At 39.2% G+C, this 22,286-nt stretch overlaps 1 protein-coding gene across 1 annotated transcript in view; it reads right to left on the bottom strand.

Moving 5' to 3' along the window:
* Window positions 1–22,286, bottom strand: part of LOC124622655 (multidrug resistance protein homolog 49-like) — a 385,512-nt gene that overhangs the window by 165,785 nt on the left and 197,441 nt on the right. The window contains exons 6-7 of the mRNA XM_047148447.1: window positions 9,818–9,918; window positions 9,529–9,700 (exon numbers count right to left, since the gene is read on the bottom strand). Of these exons, the coding sequence (XP_047004403.1) occupies window positions 9,529–9,700; window positions 9,818–9,918 (273 nt within the window). The remainder of the gene's footprint in view (window positions 1–9,528; window positions 9,701–9,817; window positions 9,919–22,286) is intronic.

Raw genomic sequence — 22,286 nt, 5'->3', positions numbered from 1 at the left:
AATGATGGCAACTATCAAAATGTAAGTACTGTTGTTTGTTAGTAGGTTTAATGCAGACAGAAGTGTGTAGCTGACCTCTGGTGCGGATGAGATCAACATCAAGGGAAGTGGCATGTGATTTGGAATAAAACCTTGTGAAATTTGATTGGCAGAAAGTATTTAGGGATTCCAGGTATTTTAACAGGTCAGCCTTACCATGAGTCCATATGGTAAAGATGCCATCAATGCATGTAAATCAGACCAAGGGCTGAAGGCTTATGGATCCCACGAAAGCCCCCTCCAAGCAAGTTATGAAAAGGTTGGCATGGGAAGGACTCATACTGGGTCTCATGGCCACACTGTTGATCTGTCTGTATATCTGCCCTGCAAAGGTGAAGCAGTTGTTGGTATGTATAAAGTTGATCGAGATAAGCAGGAAGTTTGGAATCAGGTGGGTGCTGACTGAGGAAATGTTCAGCAGCAGACAGGCCATGTACGTGGAGGATGTCTGTATGGAGGGATGTGGCATCAATTTTTCTTATATAGGGGGGGAAGTCTTGTACTATGGGTTGCAGCTGTTGATGTTGCTTTGAAGCCAGCAACTATAGGACAGCCACGATGACTGAGTTTGTGGATCTTTGGAAAAATGTAAAAGATGGGAGAACATGGTTTGTGTGAGGTAAGAAGTTCTATGGATTAAGGTGTTAGTCCTTGTGAGGGGCCTAAGGTTTTAAGGAGGCACTGCAGGTCAGTTTGAATCACAGAGATGGGATCTTGGTGGCAGGTGCTTACGCAGAGGTGTCAGACAGCTGATGTGGACCTTCACTAACATACTCCTGTCTCAAGTACCAGAGCTGTAGATTCTTTGTCTACTGGGAGGATAATGATGGAGTAATCAGCTTTTAGTGAATGTATGGCCTAGAGTTCTGCAAAGGAGAGGTTAGGATCATGTTGTAGGTACCTGAGGAAGGGGTTGTGTAGCAATGTTGGGTGTGAGGAATTCTTGGAAGGCTTGTAAGTTATGATTTTGTGGTAGTGGTGGTGGATCAAGTTGGGATCATGTTCAGAACAGTTCAAGGCAAGGTTTAACATTAGATTTGCTGCTGGAAAGGATTCAGGACTGGGTTGCAAAGTGATACTTCCAGTTGACATTACATGTGTAGGAAAGTAGGTCCTTCACTAAAGCAGCCTGATTAAATGCAGGTTTAGGGCTGAAAGTGAAACCCTTGGATAATACAAATAATTCACAATGGGAGAGTGCTGTAGATGAGAGGTTTAGAGCACTGTACTGTTGTGATTGGTTCTTTGATTAATAGTTATTATTGGTCTGGGAGGCAGTGGTGATGGTGGGGGTTGTTAAGGAGGTTGGCCAAGCTTGTTTTGTAGGAGAGGGTTGGTGGCTGTTTAGGGAGCTGCAGAGGGGCAGTTTAGGAGAAAGTGGAATAGCTTTCTGAGGTGAAGTCTGGCATGTTCTTGCAGTTTGAAGTTGGTTTGGTGGATGACACCACCCATGGAAACATGAGGGGCAGATAACTGCACGATTTTGTAAGAGGGAAGTTTGGTGGAATGGAAATTGGCAGATGAGGTATACAGGTCACAGATTAACCAAGTAAGTGCAAGAGATTGTTGTATTCAAAACTTTAAAATAGCTTGGTGTAAAGTAGGATTACTTTCAGAAACAGGGACTTTCAGTGTTATGCCTTTGGGAGTAACTCCAAGGGACAAGCAGGTTCCAATAAACAGAATGTGGAACTTTGGTTCTGATAGTGCAAAAGCAGGTTTTCGGAAAGAACATATGTAATATGTGACAGTATTCATCATGGAAAGAGGACTGTTTGCTGTGATAAAATTGGTGGAAGTGGCAAAAAAGAGAAGCAGAGGGTGGAAAAAGATATAAAAATGGAGGAAAAGCAAAGAAAAAATTTGCAAAAAGTCAGAAAATTTCATACAAAAATTGAGAAAACAGATCATGATTAAAAGAGAGAATTTCTTGCAGAAAAAGTGACCCATATGATACAAAAAATGATTGGAAAAGAAAAAAATCCATAGGGAAAGTCAAGAAATGAGACAAAATTTTAAAAACCGAGCATGCAGAAAGAGTAAGTCACAGAAGAAAATTTAAATTACTTTGCTTGGCAAATAAAATAATGTAAGAGACAGCAGTAAAACTTGATCAGTGTGATGTGGCAAAAAGCAAACACATAAATAGGTGAAAGAATTATGTATGAACATCGTAAGTGGAAGATGGGAAAGGAAACACTTGTCAAATTTGCAAATAAACCAGCGAAATATGATTGACAAAGGCCTGAAATGCAGTGCAGTGTAAACAAATTGTTACATGCAGATTCATAAATAACAATGGGCTCATCTACGTGCACAGGAATCAGTACTAGAAAATATTTAGGAGTAAAGTGTTGATTAGTCTGGGTGGTACAAATAAACAAACAAATGGACTAGCACATAAGATAGAAAACAGAAAACAGTTTGAACAAGATGGAAGACAACAAAGACTGACAAGAGGTTTACATATCTACATCTACATCTACATCCATACTCTGCAAGCCACATGATGGTGTGTGGCGGAGGGTACCCTGAGTACCTCTATCGGTTCTCCCTTCTATTTCAGTCTCGTATTGTTCGTGGAAAGAAGGATTGTCGGTATCCTTCTGTGTGGGCTATAATCTCTCTGATTTTATCCTCATGGTCTCTTCGCAAGATATACATAGGAGGGAGCAATATACTGCTTGACTCTTCAGTGAAGGTATGTTCTCGAAACTTTAACAAAAGCCCGTACCGAGATACTGAGCGTCTCTCCTGTGATTACTAAATGATCCTGTAATGAAGTGCGCTGCTCTCTGTTCGATCTTCTCTATCTCTTCTACCAACACTATCTGGTACAGATCCCACACTGCTGAGCAGTATTCAAGCAGTGGGCAAACGAGCGTACTGTAACCTACTTCCTTTGTTATCGAATTGCATTTCCTTAGGATTCTTCCAGTGAATCTCAGTCTGGCATCTGCTTTACCGACGATCAACTTTAAATGATCATTCCATTTTAAATCACTCCTAATGCGTTGTTGTTGTTGTGGTCTTCAGTCCTGAGACTGGTTTGATGCAGCTCTCCATGCTACTTTATCCTGTGCAAGCCTCTTCATCTCCCAGTACCTACTGCAACCTACATCCTTCTGAATCTGCTTAGTGTATTCATCTCTTGGTCTCCCTCTACGATTTTTACCCTCCACGCTGGCCTCCAATACTAAATTGGTGATCCCTTGATGCCTCAGAACATGTCCTACCAACCAATCCCTTCTACTCCCAGATAATTTATGGAATTAACTGCTTCCAGTTGCTGACCTGCTATTTTGTAGCTAAATGATAAGGGATCTATCTTTCTATGTCTTCGCAGCACATTACACTTTTCTACATTGAGATTGAATTGTCATTCCCTGCACCATGCGTCAATTTGCTGCAGATCCTCCTGCATTTCAGAACAATTTTCCATTGTTACAACCTCTCGATACACCACAGCATCATCTGCAGAAAGCCTCAGTGAACTTCTGATGTCATCCACAAGGTCATTTATGTATGTTGTGAATAGCAACGGTCCTATGACACTCCCCTGCGGCACACCTGAAATCACTCTTACTTCAGAAGACTTCTCTCCATTGAGAATGACAAGCTGCGCTCTGTTATCTAGGAACTCTTCAATGCAATCACACAATTGGTCTGATAGTCCATATGCTCTTACTTTGTTCATTATACGACTGTTGGGAACTGTATCTAACACCTTGCGGAAGTCAAGAAACACGGCATCCACCTGGGAAACCGTGTCTATGGCCCTCTGAGTCTCGTGGACGAATAGCGCGAGCTGGGTTTCACACGACCGTCTTTTTCGAAACCCATGCTGATTCCTACAGAGTAGATTTCTAGTCTCCAGAAAAGTCATTATACTCGAACATAATACGTGTTCCAAAATTCTACAACTGATCGACGTTAGAGATATAGGTCTATAGTTCTGCACATCTGTTCGACGTCCCTTCTTGAAAATGGGGATGACCTGTGCCCTTTTCCAATCCTTTGGAACACTACACTCTTCTAGAGACCTACGGTACACCGCTGCAAGAAGGGGGCAACTTCCTTCGCGTGCTCTGTGTAAAATCTAACTGGTATCCCATCAGGTCTAGTGGCCTTTCCTCTTTTGAGCGATTTTAATTGTTTCTCTATCCCTCTGTCGTCTATTTTGATGTCTACCATTTTGTCATCTGTGCAACAATCTCGAGAAGGAACTACAGTGCAGTCTTCCTCTGTGAAACAGCTTTGGAAAAAGACATTTAGTATTTCGGCCTTTAGTCTGTCATCCTCTTTTTCAGTACCATTTTGGTCACAAAGTGTCTGGACATTTTGTTTTGATCCACCTACCGCTTTGACATAAGACCAAAATTTCTTAGGATTTTCTGCCAAGTCAGTACATACACTCCTGGAAATGGAAAAAAGAACACATTGACACCGGTGTGTCAGACCCACCATACTTGCTCCAGACACTGCGAGAGGGCTGTACAAGCAATGATCACACGCACGGCACAGCGGACACACCAGGAACCGCGGTGTTGGCCGTCGAATGGCGCTAGCTGCGCAGCATTTGTGCACCACCGCCGTCAGTGTCACCCTGTTTGCCGTGGCATACGGAGCTCCATCGCAGTCTTTAACACTGGTAGCATGCCGCGACAGCGTGGACGTGAACCGTATGTGCAGTTGACGGACTTTGAGCGAGGGCGTATAGTGGGCATGCGGGAGGCCGGGTGGACGTACCGCCGAATTGCTCAACACGTGGGGCGTGAGGTCTCCACAGTACATCGATGTTGTCGCCAGTGGTCGGCGGAGGGTGCACGTGCCCGTCGACCTGGGACCGGACCGCAGCGACGCACGGATGCACGCCAAGACCATAGGATCCTACGCAGTGCCGTAGGGGACCGCACCGCCACTTCCCAGAAAATTAGGGACACTGTTGCTCCTGGGGTATCGGCGAGGACCATTCGCAACCGTCTCCATGAAGCTGGGCTACGGTCCCGCACACCGTTAGGCCGTCTTCCACTCACGCCCCAACATCGTGCAGCCTGCCTCCAGTGGTGTCGCGACAGGCGTGAATGGAGGGACGAATGGAGACGTGTCGTCTTCAGCGATGAGAGTCGCTTCTGCCTTGGTGCCAATGATGGTCGTATGCGTGTTTGGCGCCGTGCAGGTGAGCGCCACAATCAGGACTGCATACGACCGAGGCACACAGGGCCAACACCCGGCATCATGGTGTGGGGAGCGATCTCCTACACTGGCCGTACACCAGGGGTGATCGTCGAGGGGACACTGAATAGTGCACGGTACATCCAAACCGTCATCGAACCCATCGTTCTACCATTCCTAGACCGGCAAGGGAACTTGCTGTTCCAACAGGACAATGCAAGTCCGCATGTATCCCGTGCCACCCAACGTGCTCTAGAAGGTGTAAGTCAACTACCCTGGCCAGCAAGATCTCCGGATCTGTCCCCCATTGAGCATGTTTGGGACTGGATGAAGCGTCGTCTCACGCGGTCTGCACGTCCAGCACGAACGCTGGTCCAACTGAGGCGCCAGGTGGAAATGGCATGGCAAGCCGTTCCACAGGACTTCATCCAGCATCTCTACGATCGTCTCCATGGGAGAATAGCAGCCTGCATTGCTGCGAAAGGTGGATATACACTGTACTAGTGCCGACATTGTGCATGCTCTGTTGCCTGTGTCTATGTGCCTGTGGTTCTGTCAGTGTGATCATGTGATGTATCTGACCCCAGGAATGTGTCAATAAAGTTTCCCCTTCCTGGGACAATGAATTCACGGTGTTCTTATTTCAATTTCCAGGAGTGGAGAACTTTACTTTCAAATTCATTTAACACCTCTCGCATAGCCCTCCTCACACTACATTTCGCTTCATGTAATTTTTGTTTGTCTGCAAGGCTTTGGCTATGTTCATGTTTGCTGTGAAGTTCCCTTTGCTTCCGCAACAGTTTTCTCACTTGGTTGTTGTACCACAGTGGCTCTTTTCCATCCCTTACGATCTTGCTTGGCACATACTCATCTAACGCATATTGTATGATGGTTTTGAACTTTGTCCACTGATCCTCAACACTATCTGTACTTGAGACAAAACTTTTGTGTTGAGCCGTCAGGTACTCTGAAATCTGGTTTTTGTCACTTTTGCTAAACAGAAAAATCTTCCTACCTTTTTAATATTTCTGTTTACAGCTGAAATCATCGATGCAGTAACCGCTTTATGATCTCTGATTCCCTGTTCTGCGTTAACTGTTTCAAATAGTTCGGGGCTGTTTGTCACCAGAATATGTTATCGCCACGAGTTGGTTCTCTGTTTAACGGCTCAAGGTAGTTTTCAGATAAAGCACTTTAAAAAATTTCACTGGATTCTTTGTCCCTGCCACCCATTATGAACGTTTGAGTCTCCCAGTCTATATCCGGCAAATAAAAATCTCCACCCAGAACTATAACATGGTGGGGAAATATACTTGAAATATTTTCCAAATTATCTGTCAGGTGTTCAGCAACAACAGCTGCTGAGCCAGGGGGCCTATAGAGACATCCATTTACCATGTCGATCCTGCTTTAACAGTGACCTTCACCCAAATTATTTCACAAAACACACATAAGAAGAAACGATGACCAAACGGGCTAATATAACAACAAAAACAATCAATTTTTTACAATATAATGCAATTGGATTGATAAAAAAATCTACTCACCAAGCAGCAGCAGGAGAACATATATATAAAAAAAGGGATTTTATGCATGACAACTTTCAGAGGACACCACTTGTCACTCATTATTACCCTGGTCTTGAATGTATTAATCAGCTACTTCAACAAGGCCATGACTTCCTAATAAAAGACCTGAAATAAGGCCCATTCTGTCTGAGATTTTACCCAACACACCTAGAATAGCTTTTTGCCACCCTTCCAATATCCTTGTTGACCCCATGCTCCTTCTGCACCCATCACCCTACCCTATGGCTCCTACCCTTGCAATCGACCCCACTGCAAGACTTGCCCTGTGCACCCTCCTACCACCATCTATAACAGCCTTGTAACCAGCAAAAGATATACTATCAAAAGGAGAGCCACCTGTGAAATGAAACATGTCATATACCAGCTGTTACACAAATACTGTTCGCCTGTTTACACAGGCATGGCTACCATCACGTTATCAATTTGGATGAATGGACATAACAGAGGATGTATACTGGCAACATACAATACCCTGTTGCAGAGCATGCTCTACAACATAACAGTTGTGACCTTGGTGCCTGTTTCACCACATGTGCCATCCGGCTTCTTCCCCCAGTCACCAGTTACTCGGGACTCCGCTGGTGGGAACTAGTGCTGCGACATGTCCTTGGTTCTCGCCATCCACCTGGTCATAATTTACGTTAATTTCTTCCATCTCAGCATTTCTTCACAGTAACAACTCCTTTCTTCATTCCCTCTTAGTTCTCTACATCTTTCATTTACTGACCAGTCTATTTTTTTGCCATCCCCTTCTCAACTCTATTACATACAATGCACTTGGTTTTTACTCTTCTTAACCCATGCATGATGTTTTAGCAGTAATCTCTATCTTGCATATTGCCCCATATTCCACCTTTAACCTCTCAGGTTTTCAAATCTTGTCTGGTGTAGTCTCCTAAAATAAGTCTTTCCTTTTCATCCCATTCAGTAAGTCTCCCCTGGGTGTCTTTTCAACACTCCACCCCTTCTCCTAAACCTCTCCAGTTCTTTTTCTTCACCCCTCTTCCTTCCCCCTTCAACCCTTCTATGAGAAGAAGAGGGCACTCAGTCTGAAAGCTTGCATATGTAACCCCCCTTTTTTTATGTATGTGTGTTTTCCTGCTGTCACTTGGTGAGTAGATTTTTTATCTATGCAATTACAGTATGTTGTCAAAGATTGATTATTTTCATTGTTAAAATACATGGTGTAACATTTTGTAAATCTGTAATAACTTACAGTCATTATTTCACTGAAAAATTATGTATTTTATATTTTATGAAGGAAAATGTTTTATAATTTGCTAATACAAACAAAAGGCTTTGTGTTGCGCTAACAGTTTTTGTGGGGGAGAACAGGGTTATCAAATTATTTGTGCAATCAGAATTAAGTACTCTTAAGGAACAGACTGATTTATTGAAAAGTTAGGTTTCTACTTGAATATTCAGGGAAAATATTATTTGTTTGGATATTTTAGATTAAATTGAAATTCTTTGGTATAATTTTCAACATCAAAAGTCAACTCCAATATTTTGAAAATTTTATAACTTGTATGACAATAACAGCCATTGTCAAAATACAATTGTAGAAATTAAAATTCTTAATTTTAAAAATCTGCAATAAAACATACAACAGAAGAAATAAACGCATTGCTAAATGAAGTAAAATATGACAGGCAAGAATTGCATATAACACACAGGCAGAATGAGAGAAGATCTCAGAAAGTTGTTTAACTGTATTAAAGGAAAATCAGTTGACTAAATGAATAAATTATTAGACAGAATTTCTGGCTAGGGGGTGAAATATGTAGTACTGTAGTGAGGGTCTATACTCGTCTTTGCTATAGGTGGGTCCCTCTCATCCTGGTGTCCAAGTGAGCTGTCCTATCTTTTTAATCCTTGCCAACATAAGATGAAACATTAGTTGCAAGAGAGACGAACTTTTGATTCTTTCAAGTATCTATCAATAGTACTACGCAGTGCTGCCCAGAAATTCTGTTTCATAACTTACTGATATTAGCTTGTACACATCAAGAAGAACTTGTTCAATTTCAGTGATTTCCATGTGATGTTGTGTTATACACAATAAGTCTGCTGACATTCCACCTAGGCTTTTGTTTTCATGCATGTATATAAAAAGCTCATTTTTGCTACAATGGGGTTTATAGTTCGATGAAAGAAAATAAATGCAGGTTTTTTGTATCTGTGGCTTTGTCCAGGCTGCAATATTTTATTTTGCTAGTAGCTATTTCAGTTGTACCTGTGTTCATTCTGCAGCTCTGTCTTTCAGATGATCTTACCCTAAAAACATCTAGTAAACACCTTGGATATCAATTAGTTAGGACTGCATGCTTATGGCAATTAATTATTGAAGTAATCTCTACCCAAATGTATTCAGATGCAATCCATATCATGTATGATGAGATTAAATGGTGGGCAATACACACCCATGTATGGATGTCTTTTTCCCATAAGTGATTTTCTAAGATCTGCATAAACATTTTCATAGACTGCTTCATCCAGGCCTTATCCTATGCTCAAAGAGTGACATGAATTAGAGCATAATTTCTCACTGAATCATGTTCTCAAAGATTTGTTTTCAGAAACATACAAAAAATAAAAGAAAAACATACTGCTTTAATAATAACTTTACGAAATTAGAGTGTGAAATGAACAGAAAAATAGTATAAATTCAGGTACTCAGTTCAAAGTTATTATCAAATTATTGTGATGCTGTACCATATTTTACCTTTGCAACAACAGATGTAGCAATAACAATTATTGGAGCACAGCTGAAAATCACAAGAGTCAATTTCCAGCCATGTAAGAATGACATCACAACTGAGGCAACAAAGGACATCAGTAAGTAAACGAACATGCCAAGTTTCTCACCAGTTCCATCCTGAATCTTATCCAAGTCCCTGCAATAAGTTAATATTTAGTGTATTTAATAAATAATACAAGCCCTGTGTATTTATGTTGATGTCAAATTGCATAAGAAATTATTATTTCTGCTGCAAATTTTCCTTCATACTCACCCTGTTATTCGACTGGCAAACGATGCTGCATTAGTTGTGTCAAACCATGCCATATCTTGTCGCATAACTGACCGCAGAAAAAGGGCCCTGATTCTTTGAATCTGTGAAACAAGAAATAAGCATTTTTATGGGGTTAAGTGAAAAGCATCACACACACACACACACACACACACACACACACACACACACACACACACACAAATCATTTAACTTTGTTGTTGTTATTGTTGTTGTTGTGGTGGTGGTGGTGTCTGCTCTTTAGTCCAAAGACTGGTGCGCAGCTCTCTGCTAGTCTATCTCATACAAACCTATCCAGTACAATTTTTTACACACACCCTCATCCCCACATGTCTCTCCATTATCAAACTGATGAACTGATTCAATTCAGTACCTCCTCATCTAATCTGCAGCATTATTCTGTAACACCGCTTTTCGTAAGCTTCTATTCTGTTCTGGTCGGAATTGTTTATCATCGATATTTCACACCTGCTCAATGGTATATTCCAAACATATACCTTCAGAAAAGTGCTTGTTAATATTGATATTTATATTTTATGGTGACAAATTCCCTTTTTTAGGAATGCTTTTCTTACTATTGCCATTCTGCATTACACATACTCTCTACTTTGACTATCATTTTGTGAAAATCGTAAAACTTTGTAAAACTCTTCCATTACTTTCAGTGTCTCATTTCCTAATCTAATTCCCTCATAATCACCTAATTTAATTCAACATGTACTATTACTCCTGATTTACTCCTGTTGATTATTACCTTACAGCCTCTTTGCAATGTGTTATCCATTTCATTCAGCTGCTCTTTTGTTGCTTCTGACAGAATTGCAATGTCATCAACAAGCCTCAAAGTTTTCATTTCTTCTTTCTGAATTTCGATTCCCTTTTCAAATTTCACGTTGTTTTCTGTTAATGCTTGCTCAGTGTAAATATTGAGTAATATCAGGGATAGGCTACGATCACATCTCACTCCCTTCTTGACCAATGAGTACCTCTCATGTACTCCAACTCTTTACAACTGCAGTCTGGTTTCTGTACATGCTGTAAATAACCTTTCATTCCTTGTATTTTATCCCTGCTACCTTCAGAATTTCAACAAGTGTTATCATTTTCAGAAGCTCTCTCTAAATTTATAAATACTGCAAATGTAGATTTGCCTTTCTTTAACCTGACTTCTAAGATAAGTCATAGGGTCAGTGTTACCTTGCACATTGATACATTTCTCCAGGATCAAACTTACATTCCGCAAGATCAGCTTCTACCAATTTTTTTCATTCTTCTCTAAATAATTTTTGCCAGTGAGTTTTGTTAAACTGATAGTTCTGCAATATTCACACCTCTCAACACCTACCATCTTTAGAATTAGAATAGGTACATTCTTCTTGATGTCTGACAGTATGTCATCTGTCTCGTATATCTTGCACAACAAATGGAATAATTTTGTCATGACTGGCTCTCCCAAGTATCTCAATAATTATGAGGAACCTTGTCTGAATCAGGCAACTTGTTTAACTATGGTCATTCAGAGCTCTGTCAAATTCTTCTTGTAATATCACACCATCCTTCTTATTTTCATCTCTCTTCTTTCCTTGCTATAATATTGTATTCATGTTTGAGATATATGAAAGGAGGATTTTTAGTTGCAACAGTTTTACTTCTTAAATACATACATTCTCTCTCTCTCTCTCTCTCTCTCTCTCTCTCTCTCTCTCTCTCTCTCTCTCATACACACACACACACACACACACACACACACACACACACATTTCCATAGTACAGGCGAAATAATTAATTAAAATACTAGGTACTCAATTATCAAAACTTTGTTATTCATTGTTGCATAGTTTTTTTAATTACTGACAACAATAATATAAATAATTCATCAGGAAAAATTCTCTTTATAGAAACAGTAGAGTTCAACCATACATACAACTGCAAAAATGTGGCGTATTCTGTGAGCAACTAGTTGTTTGTTTCTAAATGGAGTTAGCTCCTTTGAAAGCTTCATTCTCCACTTCACAACAAACATTTTACTTTTTACAAAAATATCATATTTCAAAAGTTATTCATATTCGAAATATTTTCCTTTTCAGAATGTTCCAATTTTAACTTGTGGTTATTTCCCAAATTCAGTGACATAGTTTTGTAGCACTGATTTTTCTAATTACAAAAATACCTACTTTCATAAAATTAATTCAAGTTTGTTAATTACTCAGTCTGTAAGAATTTCACTTTCTTAAAACTTTTGGTGAACTCTGGGAATTCCTATGTATATAAAAAATCATCTTTATAAAACAGTACCTATAATTTTGTCATTTTCTAATCCAGTTCATTGCTTTTTCCTTGATTCTTTCTTTTAATTGTCCAGATTTTTATGTTAATACACAAAATGTAATAAGAAACTGTGATTTGTAATATTATTTGCATCTATAAATAGGTGCATTATACAATGATTCAGTCAGTCTGTGGTTGGACTCAAAATGTCAACAACATGTAGTCAGTTTGTAACTATAGATGTGGGTCAGTCTGCGGTGAGCACCCAAGTTGTATAGATATTATGTGCTAGTGGTCCATGCCTAGCTGTGAAGAAAGCACAGTTACAATGATATATACGTGAATAATCCACACCACTGAGTAATCCATGCACACTAATTTTAAGGGAGGAAAAAAAAGAAATATTGGCTTTATTTACGTTTTTTTTACAAAAAATTTATTTTAACATAATGATTCTAAACATCGTCACTTTCATCACCATAATGCTACAAGCTGATGGTTCAACTTCTGCGAGACTGACTGAATCTGACAGGTAGACAGTGAGCTGGCGTAAAAATTTGTTGGGGCGGCCAGCTGTCACATGGACTGTGAAAGGCAAGCTGAGTGCAAGTAAAGGCAGCTAGCAAGCCACAAGACCCAGCTATCAGTTGGGTTTTCCTAGACAGAAAGAGGAGTGTATTCCAGTAGCATGGTCACAGGATATATTGTCACTAACATAATTTAAATGAAAATACGTAAAATTCATTACAAGAATGAAAGGGAAAACCAATGACAGTTTTGGACCAGCAGATATGGGACAAGCTCATTGAATATAATTCTATGTCTGATGCTTCAATAGTTAGAAAGTTATTAACATTACTACCATTGCATTAACATTATCATCATTATTGTTTACAGTACATAGTAACAACTGAACCCATCATGAAAGTCACACTTGTGACATACCAGATGAAAGAGGATAATGCCTGAAATATAATGAATAGAGTATTTTTCTAATTCAACAAATATAAAAAAATGTTATAAACAATTTAGTCTATTTATGTAAATACTGCTGTAACTATGGAATCCTCCACAGAGACGCAAATGATCTTATCAGCAAAAGTTTTCTTCTTCAATGTTCCAATAACTTTCAATATGTATCTCATTGTAGTTGTGAATTATAAAATAGGTCAAGTTAGTGCTCTGGTTAGAGTGACAGATGTGGCAATTTATATATTTGAGAAGTGTTTAAAATTGTTGAAATAATTAATAAGTGAGTTAAGGGGTTGAAAATGACTTCAAAGATTTATAAATGTTTTATCATAAGTATTTATATGAAATTATTATGAAAATTATGAATGATGGTCAGGGTGAAAGTACCTGCAATGAACTGATGAGTGGTCATGCTACCGAACCTTCAAATAAGTGTGCAGGACAGAGTTAATTGTCTTTGTCTGGCATCTTACATCTGGACATGTTGTTAGGTATTTTCATTTTGGTTTTGTCTGGAGTTAGTAAAGTTACGAGCGCTGTGTATGCCACAAATGTTATTCTTGTGTAATGGGACATGTAGTTTATTATATAGCGCATGGGTGCAAATGCTGTGTCTGCACAAGGTAATTCGAAATTTTGCACTGCTGATAGATGCTGATTTTATTTAATGAGTTATTTGTATGTGGCCACCATTCACTTATGCTGTGCTTCCCTGAAAAATAAAAGTGGTTTATTTCAAAGCTAAAATCGATCTATTTTGAGCAAGACCTAAATCCCACCATGGAGAGCAAACAACTTGAAAGAGTACAGTGTGCAAAATTCCTGGGTATGCACATTGATGAGAAGATTAATTGGAAGGACCATGTGGTGAACTTAGCACTAAAATTAAATTCAGCATGTTTTGTGCTTAGAATAATTTCAAGAGTTTGTAGTAATGACTGTACCAGATTAGTATATTTTGGCTATTTTCAGTCCATTGCATCCTATGGGATAGTATTCTGGGGAAAAACAAATTGTCGTCTAAATGAGATTTTCAAATTGCAAAAACGTGCTATTCGGATAATGACCCACAGCCCACCTCAAACACATTGTAGGCCCCTTTTTAAAGCATTGAAAATTTTAACAATTCCATCATTATACATTCTGAAATGTCTGTTGGTGATCAAAAGAAATCAGGACAAAATGAAAACCAATACAGACTTCCATAATTACGATACACAGCAATGTAAAGATCTCCACATACAAGCTGTAACAAGGACCCAAAGCCAGAAACATGTATGTAATCGAGGCATCAAACTTTTTAATGCACTACCAAGACATATCAAAGAGCTGGAAAATGAGGATAAATCTAAAACTGTTCTAAAGAACCACATTCTTGACAAATGCTATTACAGCATAAGTGATTATTTCTGCGCAACTGTATAAAATATATGTTTAAGTTAATATGACAAATGAAATTACATCAGTGCATAATAAATTATGTTATAAAAACACTTATTAGTTGTATATTGTATTAAACATAAGACAGATTAGTATGAATTCAGCACAGATACAAATTTTGTAAAGATATTATATAGTTGTTAAAATGTACCCTGACAAATCCTATATCACAAATGTGATCATTGGGATGATAATAAATAAATAAATAATCTCTGGGATTGATGAGAGAGTTAATGGCTGTATATTGCCCACATTCTAGCAGAACCTGCGATGAAGCAAGCTGGGATATTTTTACTTCCCCTCTTGTTTTGCCATCTGCCTCCTTTAAATTCATTTTTTTCAATTTTAACTGATTCTCATTAACATATGTGACTATAATCTGCATTTTCATATAAGAGAAAGGTTGGCCCTGAGTTTTAAAGAATATAATACCAGATCTAATTTTGTGCTTAGTTTTATGTATCTGAGTGATTTTCCAATTTATTTTGACTATTCCTAGTTAATACTGTTACTATAGGGTGAAATCTGTTATTGTTTCGTAGCTTTAATTCTATTGTTGATGTATAAACAGATATGAATTCTATACTAATTATAAACATTTGGAAGACAAAATACTAGTACTTAAAGTATCTATTTGACTCTACTTAAAAACATGTTAACAAAATGTGCCCTTCATTAATTTCAAAGTAACTAACAGTTTTGTCAAAAGTATTGTTTACATAACCATATTTGTTAATTTCATCACTTACACAAATAATTTGGCTTAACCCTTGCAGTAGAAGAAACTGTTAAAAAGATTCAATTTTTCAATGTATTCATTTAATGAGTTAAGTTTTAATTGTAATTTCTGTAAATTAAACTTCAAACAATGTGTAGTTTCAGCACCTATTATTGTGATGATATATAAGGGCCCTAATTTTGGTCACGGGGCATGTGTGTTAAAACAGTGACAGTGTCTGCTCCATACGTACCTCTCTATTCATCAAGAACTGTGAACTTTGTGGTTAGGTTTCACTGCTCATAGATGTTCAACAGTAAACTATTGTAGCAGTATGTGGATGTTCATCTGAAAACTATTAATGAGGCTTATTGAAAGTTAAACAATAATGCCCCCCCTCATAAACCATGGACCTTGCCGTTGGTGGGGAGGCTTGCGTGCCTCAGCGATACAGGTGGCCGTACCGTAGGTGCAACCACAACAGAGGGGTATCTGTTGAGAGGCCAGACAAACATGTGGTTCCTGAAGAGGGGCAGCAGCCTTTTCAGTAGTTGCAGGGGTAACAGTCTGGATGACTGACTGATCTGGCCTTGTAACACTAACCAAAACGGCCTTGCTGTGCTGGTACTGCGAACAGCTGAAAGCAAGGGGAAACTACAGCCGTAATTTTTCCCGAGGGCATGCAGCTTTACTGTATGGTTAAATGATGATGGTGTCCTCTTGGGTAAAATATTCAGGAGGTAAAGTAGTCCCCCATTCGGATCTCCGGGCAGGGACTACTCAAGAGGATGTCGTTACCAGGAGAAATAAAAACTGGCATTCTACGGATCAGAGCGTGGAATGTCAGATCCCTTAATTGGGCAGATAGGTTAGAAAATTTAAAAAGGGAAATGGATAGGTTAAAGTTAGATATAGGGGGAATTAGTGAAGTTTGGTGGCAGGAGGAACAAGACTTTTGGTCAGGTGAATACAGGGTTATAAATACAAAATCAAATAGGGGTAATGCAGGAGTCGGTTTAATAATGAATAAAAAAAATAGGAGTGTGGGTAAGTTACTACAAACAGCATAGTGAATGGATTATTGTGGCCAAGATAGACACGAAGCCCACGCCTACTACAGTAGTACAAGTTTATATGCAAACTAGCTCTGCAGATGATGAAGAAATTGATGAAATGTATGATGAAATAAAAGAAATTATTCAGGTAGTGAAGGGAGATGAAAATTTAATAGTCATGGGTGACTGGAATTCAAGAGTAGGAAAAGGGAGAGAAGGCAACATAGTATGTGAATATGGACTGGGGGTAAGAAATGAAAGAGGAAGCCGTCTGGTAGAATTTTGCACAGAGCGTAACTCAATCACAGCTAACACTCGGTTCAAGAATCATAAAAGAAGGTTATATACATGGAAGAATCCTGGAGATAGTAGAAGGTATCAGATAGATTATATAATAGTAAGACAGAGATTTAGGAACCAGGTTTTAAATTGTAAGACATTCCCAGGGGCAGATGTGGACTCTGACCACAATCTATTGGTTATGAACTGTACATTAAAACTGAAGAAACTGCAAAAAGGTGGGAATTTAAGGAGATGGGACCTGGATAAACTGACTAAACCAGAGGTTGTACATAGTTTTAGGGAGAGCATAAGGAAACAATTGACAGGAATGGGGGAAAGAAATACAGTAGAAGAAGAATGGGTAGCTCTGAGGGATAAAGTAGTAAAGGCAGCAGACGATCAAGTACGTAAAAAGATGAGGGCTAGTAGAAATCCTTGGATAACAGAAGAAATATTGAATGTAATTGTTGAAAGGAGACAATATAAAAATGCAGTAAATGAAGCAGGCAAAAAGGAATACAAACGTCTCAAAAATGAGATCGACAGGAAGTGCAAAATGGCTAAGCAGGGACGGCTAGAGGACAAATGTAAGGATGTAGAGGCTTATCTCACCAGAGGTAAGATAGATACTGCCTACAGGAAAATTAAAGAGACCTTTGGAGAAAAGACAACCACTTGTATGAATATCAAGAGCTCAGATAGAAACCCAGATCTAAGCAAAGAAGTGAAAGCAGAAAGGTGGAAGGAGTATGTAGAGGGTCTATACAAGGGCAATGTACTTGAGGACAATATTATGGAAATGGAAGAGGATGTAGATGAAGATGAAATGGGAAATATGACACTGCGTGAAGAGTTTGACAGAGCACTGAGTCGAAACAAGGCCCGGGAGTAGACAACATTTCACTAGAACTACTGACGGCCCTGAGAGAGCCAGTCATGACTAAACTCTACCATATGGTGAGCAAGATGTATGAGACAGGCGAAATACCCTCGGACTTCAAGAAGAATACAATAATTCCAATCCCAAAGAAAGCAGGTGTTGACAGATGTGAAAATTACTGAACTATCAGTTTAATAAGTCACAGCTGCATAATACGAACATGAATTCTTTACACACAAATGGAAAAACTGGTAGAAGCCAACCTCGGGGAAGATTAGTTTGGATTTCGTAGAAATGTTGGAACATGTGAGGCAATACTGACCTTACGACTTATCTTAGAAGAAAGACTAAGGAAAGGTAAACCTACATTTCTAGCATTTGTAAACTTAGAGAAAGCCTTTGACAATGTTGACTGGAATACTCTCTTTCAAAATCTAAAGGTGGCAGGGGTGAAACACAGGGAGCAAAAGGCTATTTACAATTTGTACAGAAACCAGATGGCAATTATAAGAGTCGAGGGGCATGAAAGGGAAGCACTGGTTGGGAAGGGAGTGAGACAGGGTTGTAGCCTCTCCCCAATGTTATTCAATCTGTATATTGAGCAAGCAGTAAAGGAAACAAAAGAAAAATTTGGAGTAGGTATTAAAATCCATGAAGAAGAAATAAAAACTTTGAGGTTCGGCGATGACATTGTAATTCTGTCAGAGACAGCAAAGGACCTGGAAGAGCAGCTGAACGGAATGGACAGTGTCTTGATAGGAGGATATAAGATGAACATCAACAAAAGCAAAACAAGGATAATGGAATGTAGTCGAATTAAGTCGGGTGATGCTGAGGGAATTAGATTAGGAAATGAGACACTTGAAGTAGTAAAGGAGTTTTGCTATTTGGGGAGCAAAATAACTGATGATGGTCAAAGTAGAGAGTATATAAAATGTAGACTGGCAATGGCAAGGAAAGCATTTCTGAAGAAGAGTAATGTGTTAACATCGAGTATAGATTTAAGTATCAGGAAGTCGTTTCTGAAAGTATTTGTATGGAGCGTAGCCATGTATGGAAGTGAAACATGGACGATAAATAGTTTGGACAAGAAGAGAATAGAAGCTTTCGAAATGTGGTGCTACAGAAGAATGCTGAAGATTAGATGGGTAGATCAAATAACTAATGTGGAGGTATTGAATAGGATTGGGGAGAAGAGGAGTTTGTGGCACAACTTGACAAGAAGAAGGGACCAGTTGGTAGGACATGTTCTGAGGCATCAAGGGATCACAAATTTAGCATTGGATGGCAGTGTGGAGGGTAAAATTGTAGAGGGAGACCAAGAGATGAATACACTAAGCAGATTCAAAAGGATGTAGGCTGCAGTAAGTACTGGGAGATGAAGAAGCTTGTATTGGATAGAGTAGCATGGAGAGCTGCATCAAACCAGTCTCAGGACTGAAGACTACAACAACAACAACAAATGGCTCTGAGCACTATGGGACTTAACATCTGTGGTCATCAGTCCCCTAGAACTTGGAACTACTTAAACCTAACTAACCCAAGGACATCACACACATCCATGCCCGATGCAGGATTCGAACCTGCGACCGTAGCAGTCGTGCGGTTCCGGACTGCGCGCCTAGAACCGCTAGACCACCGCAGCCGGCAACAACAACAACAAACAATAGTGCATATATAACTGTGTATTATTGGAAGTTGTGTAAAGTGAAAGTAAAAGACTGAAATGCTACTGCGCACCTGTTGGCTACATCATTTACAGTAGATAGTACTACACATCCACCCCCTATTTTTTCAGCCAGTACATCGACACCGAGGACAATAAACGAAGAGATAAACAAAGTAGGAGAACTGCTACAAACTTACAACTGTGTTGTAACTGTTTGTATCAAGGTATACATAACCTGTGGAGTAGGAGTGAGAACTCAGGCAGAAACATCATAGAACTGTTGTTGTCGATGCAATCTTCCCATAGATCATTGTCCTTGGTTTCATCCAATGAATTTGTGACAATATATATATTTTTAATGAGTTTTCCACCAGTGGTAGGCAAGGGGAATTCAATGCACATTTCACCCACCCACAAATCTGGGACAAATCTGGCCACTTGATTTTACCACTCAGTATGAACTTGCGGTTTTCATTGGCCATACATAGCATATATCCCTGTTCAAGTGCATCTTTGAAAGTCAGTTTTATACACATATCTAGTGGCTGTAGGATGGACGTTAGGCCTCCAGCAATAATGACCAAATCAGTTTTCCATTTTTGTAACTTGTATCACACTTGTATGTCTGCGGAAGCTGTCCAGGATCAACACCTTACATAAATTCAGTAATGCACGAGGGCGACATTGCAAAACAAGTCACCCAGTCAATCACAAGGTCATTGTCAATCCACCTTTCCAGATTTGTTCTCATCAGTATGCCTTTCACAGATATTTTCAAAATAGTTTTCCTTTTATGTACGAGGCGTGTTTTTTAAGTAAGTACCATTTTGAAATTAAAAAAAAAAGACATGCTAAGATATCTCAATAATTTTGTTTTTAGATAAAAGCCTGTACCTTAATCTACTTTTCTACATAATTTCCATCAATATTAAGGCACGTGTCATAAAGTTGTACCAGTTTTTGGATACCCTACTCATAGAAGTCTGCCGCCTGACTTGGTAACCACTGCATCACCACTGTTTTGACTTCATCATCACCCTGAAGATGCTGACTGCCCAGGTGTTTCTTCAAGTGCAGGAACAGATGATAGTCACTGGGCACAAGATCGGGGCTGTACGGAGGATGATTTAGAGTTTCCTATCGAAAAGATGTGATGAGATCTTTGGTCTGATTCACTACATGTGGAGGGGCACTGTCCTGCAGCAAAACAATGCCCTTGCTCAACTTGCCACGTCTTTTGTTCTGTAATGAATGGCGCAGACTGTGCAATGTCTTACAGTAAGTTGCTGCATTGGCTGTCTCATTATGAGGCAAAAATTTCACAAGGATTACTCCTTTTCTGTCCCAAAAAACTGTGCACATGATTACTTAAACTTCACTTTTCTGGGTGAATGTGAATGCCATCATTCCATGGACTGTTGCTTTGATTCTGGTTTTCGGTACCCAATGTACACACAATTTTCAGTAATTCAAGTTCTCGGTCACAATGCCATACAAAACACTATGAGAACCATTAGGAGAGTCATCCTGCAAGGACGAAATCATAAAGTGTCTGTTTTCTCTCACCTTATTGTCCACTTCCTGCACCAGACTTTCATTAACGACCAAAGGACGCCCACTCCGTTGTTCATCATGCACATTTGTGTAGCCATCTTTAAATGCTCTCACCCACTTTCTTACCATTCCATCACTCACAATGTTTTCTCCGTAAACTGCTCAGAACTCATGATGAATATCAATCACTTTTAGGCCTTTAGCACTAATAAATCTTATAACAGCCCGTACTTCACAGTCAGCGGGGCTCACGATTATCAGAGGCATCTTAAACACTCAGTACACAACGTAAACAAGGAAGAATCAGACTGTAATGGCGTCAGTGTGTAGACAACAGATGTAGGTACCCAGTGCACATGCGCAGAATGCCGACCACAGCACTGCGGCTGCAGTGTGGCAAAATGGTACTTACTTAAAAAACATGCCTCGTATCACATAAGGTGGTAACTCTCATCCATTGTGACTTATAGGTAACATACCTGTACACTTTTGCTTCTCATTGCTGCCAGTTAGTATCATGGTGCTAAATTCCTCTTTACTTTTCATGGCATTGTCAAGAAGCATCTCAAACTAGACAGGCATTTCATCCATGTTACCAATTTGTGATTGTATACAGGAATGTTTGCGGCATAAATTTATCACTTAGCGATGAAAATTCACAACTTTTACCTTGTAATTGCCAGGAAACCATTGAATGATGGTAGTTTTCCTCCAGAGGACTAATCCATTTCAATTTATAAATCTTGATATTCTTTGGCTAAAAATGCTCTGAGTTGGCACATTTCACTAGTCAACATCCATCCATATTGTCATTCCTCATCTACATAACCAAAGAGCCTTTTTTCAGGTCCAGATGCTTCACTTTTTGGCCACAAAAGTCCATTGATTACCATTCATTTCATGAGGCAACATTTTGTTTTGACACCAGTCACAAACATATCCCTTGCTCACACTGTACTTTCTTCCCCCTGCACAGTTTCCAACATTGTCTGCTTCTTCAATAATTTGAAATTTTTCCTTAGCTGTGTATAAGTGGAAATGAGAACTTGTAGCCATGATTAACAAGTAGATACATGTTTAATACTTCACTTTTAACATGTTACTGATGGGTCACAGATTGAGGCCACAACAATGCTTTAGTATAACAGGATCTATTGTTGGGGGCAGAGCAGTACCAGTCTTGTTACAATAAATCTATGCACCACAGTTTTCCTGCTTAAATTTGGGAAAAAAATGTGTGGATTGTTAACACATACACCGTATAATAGAACAGTAACTGTGTCACCTGAAGCTGAATGGCAAAAGTATCCAGTTCCTGTGCAACAAACTTAAACTCACTCTGTTACCCAGGTATAACTCAATAGTTAAAGTGCACAGAAAATATGTTGCCACTCCATCAAAACAATCTTACAGTTGGTTTAGGTGAAGTTCTGATCTGGGATAGATGAACTGTCTAAATTCATGAATACAAGCAGATCATTATATTACCTGTGTCAATAAATGTAAAAAGATTGCAAATAAATTTCTGCTGTATTGTGTTTATCATTTACCAACTGGTCATCAAATCAAATAATCACAAGCAGATGGTCAACAAAGAAAACTTTGCCAGACCT

This window comes from Schistocerca americana, chromosome 7 (genome assembly GCF_021461395.2).
Source record: "Schistocerca americana isolate TAMUIC-IGC-003095 chromosome 7, iqSchAmer2.1, whole genome shotgun sequence".
Lineage (NCBI taxonomy): Eukaryota > Metazoa > Arthropoda > Insecta > Orthoptera > Acrididae > Schistocerca > Schistocerca americana.
This window is presented reverse-complemented; position numbering and strand designations above follow the sequence as displayed.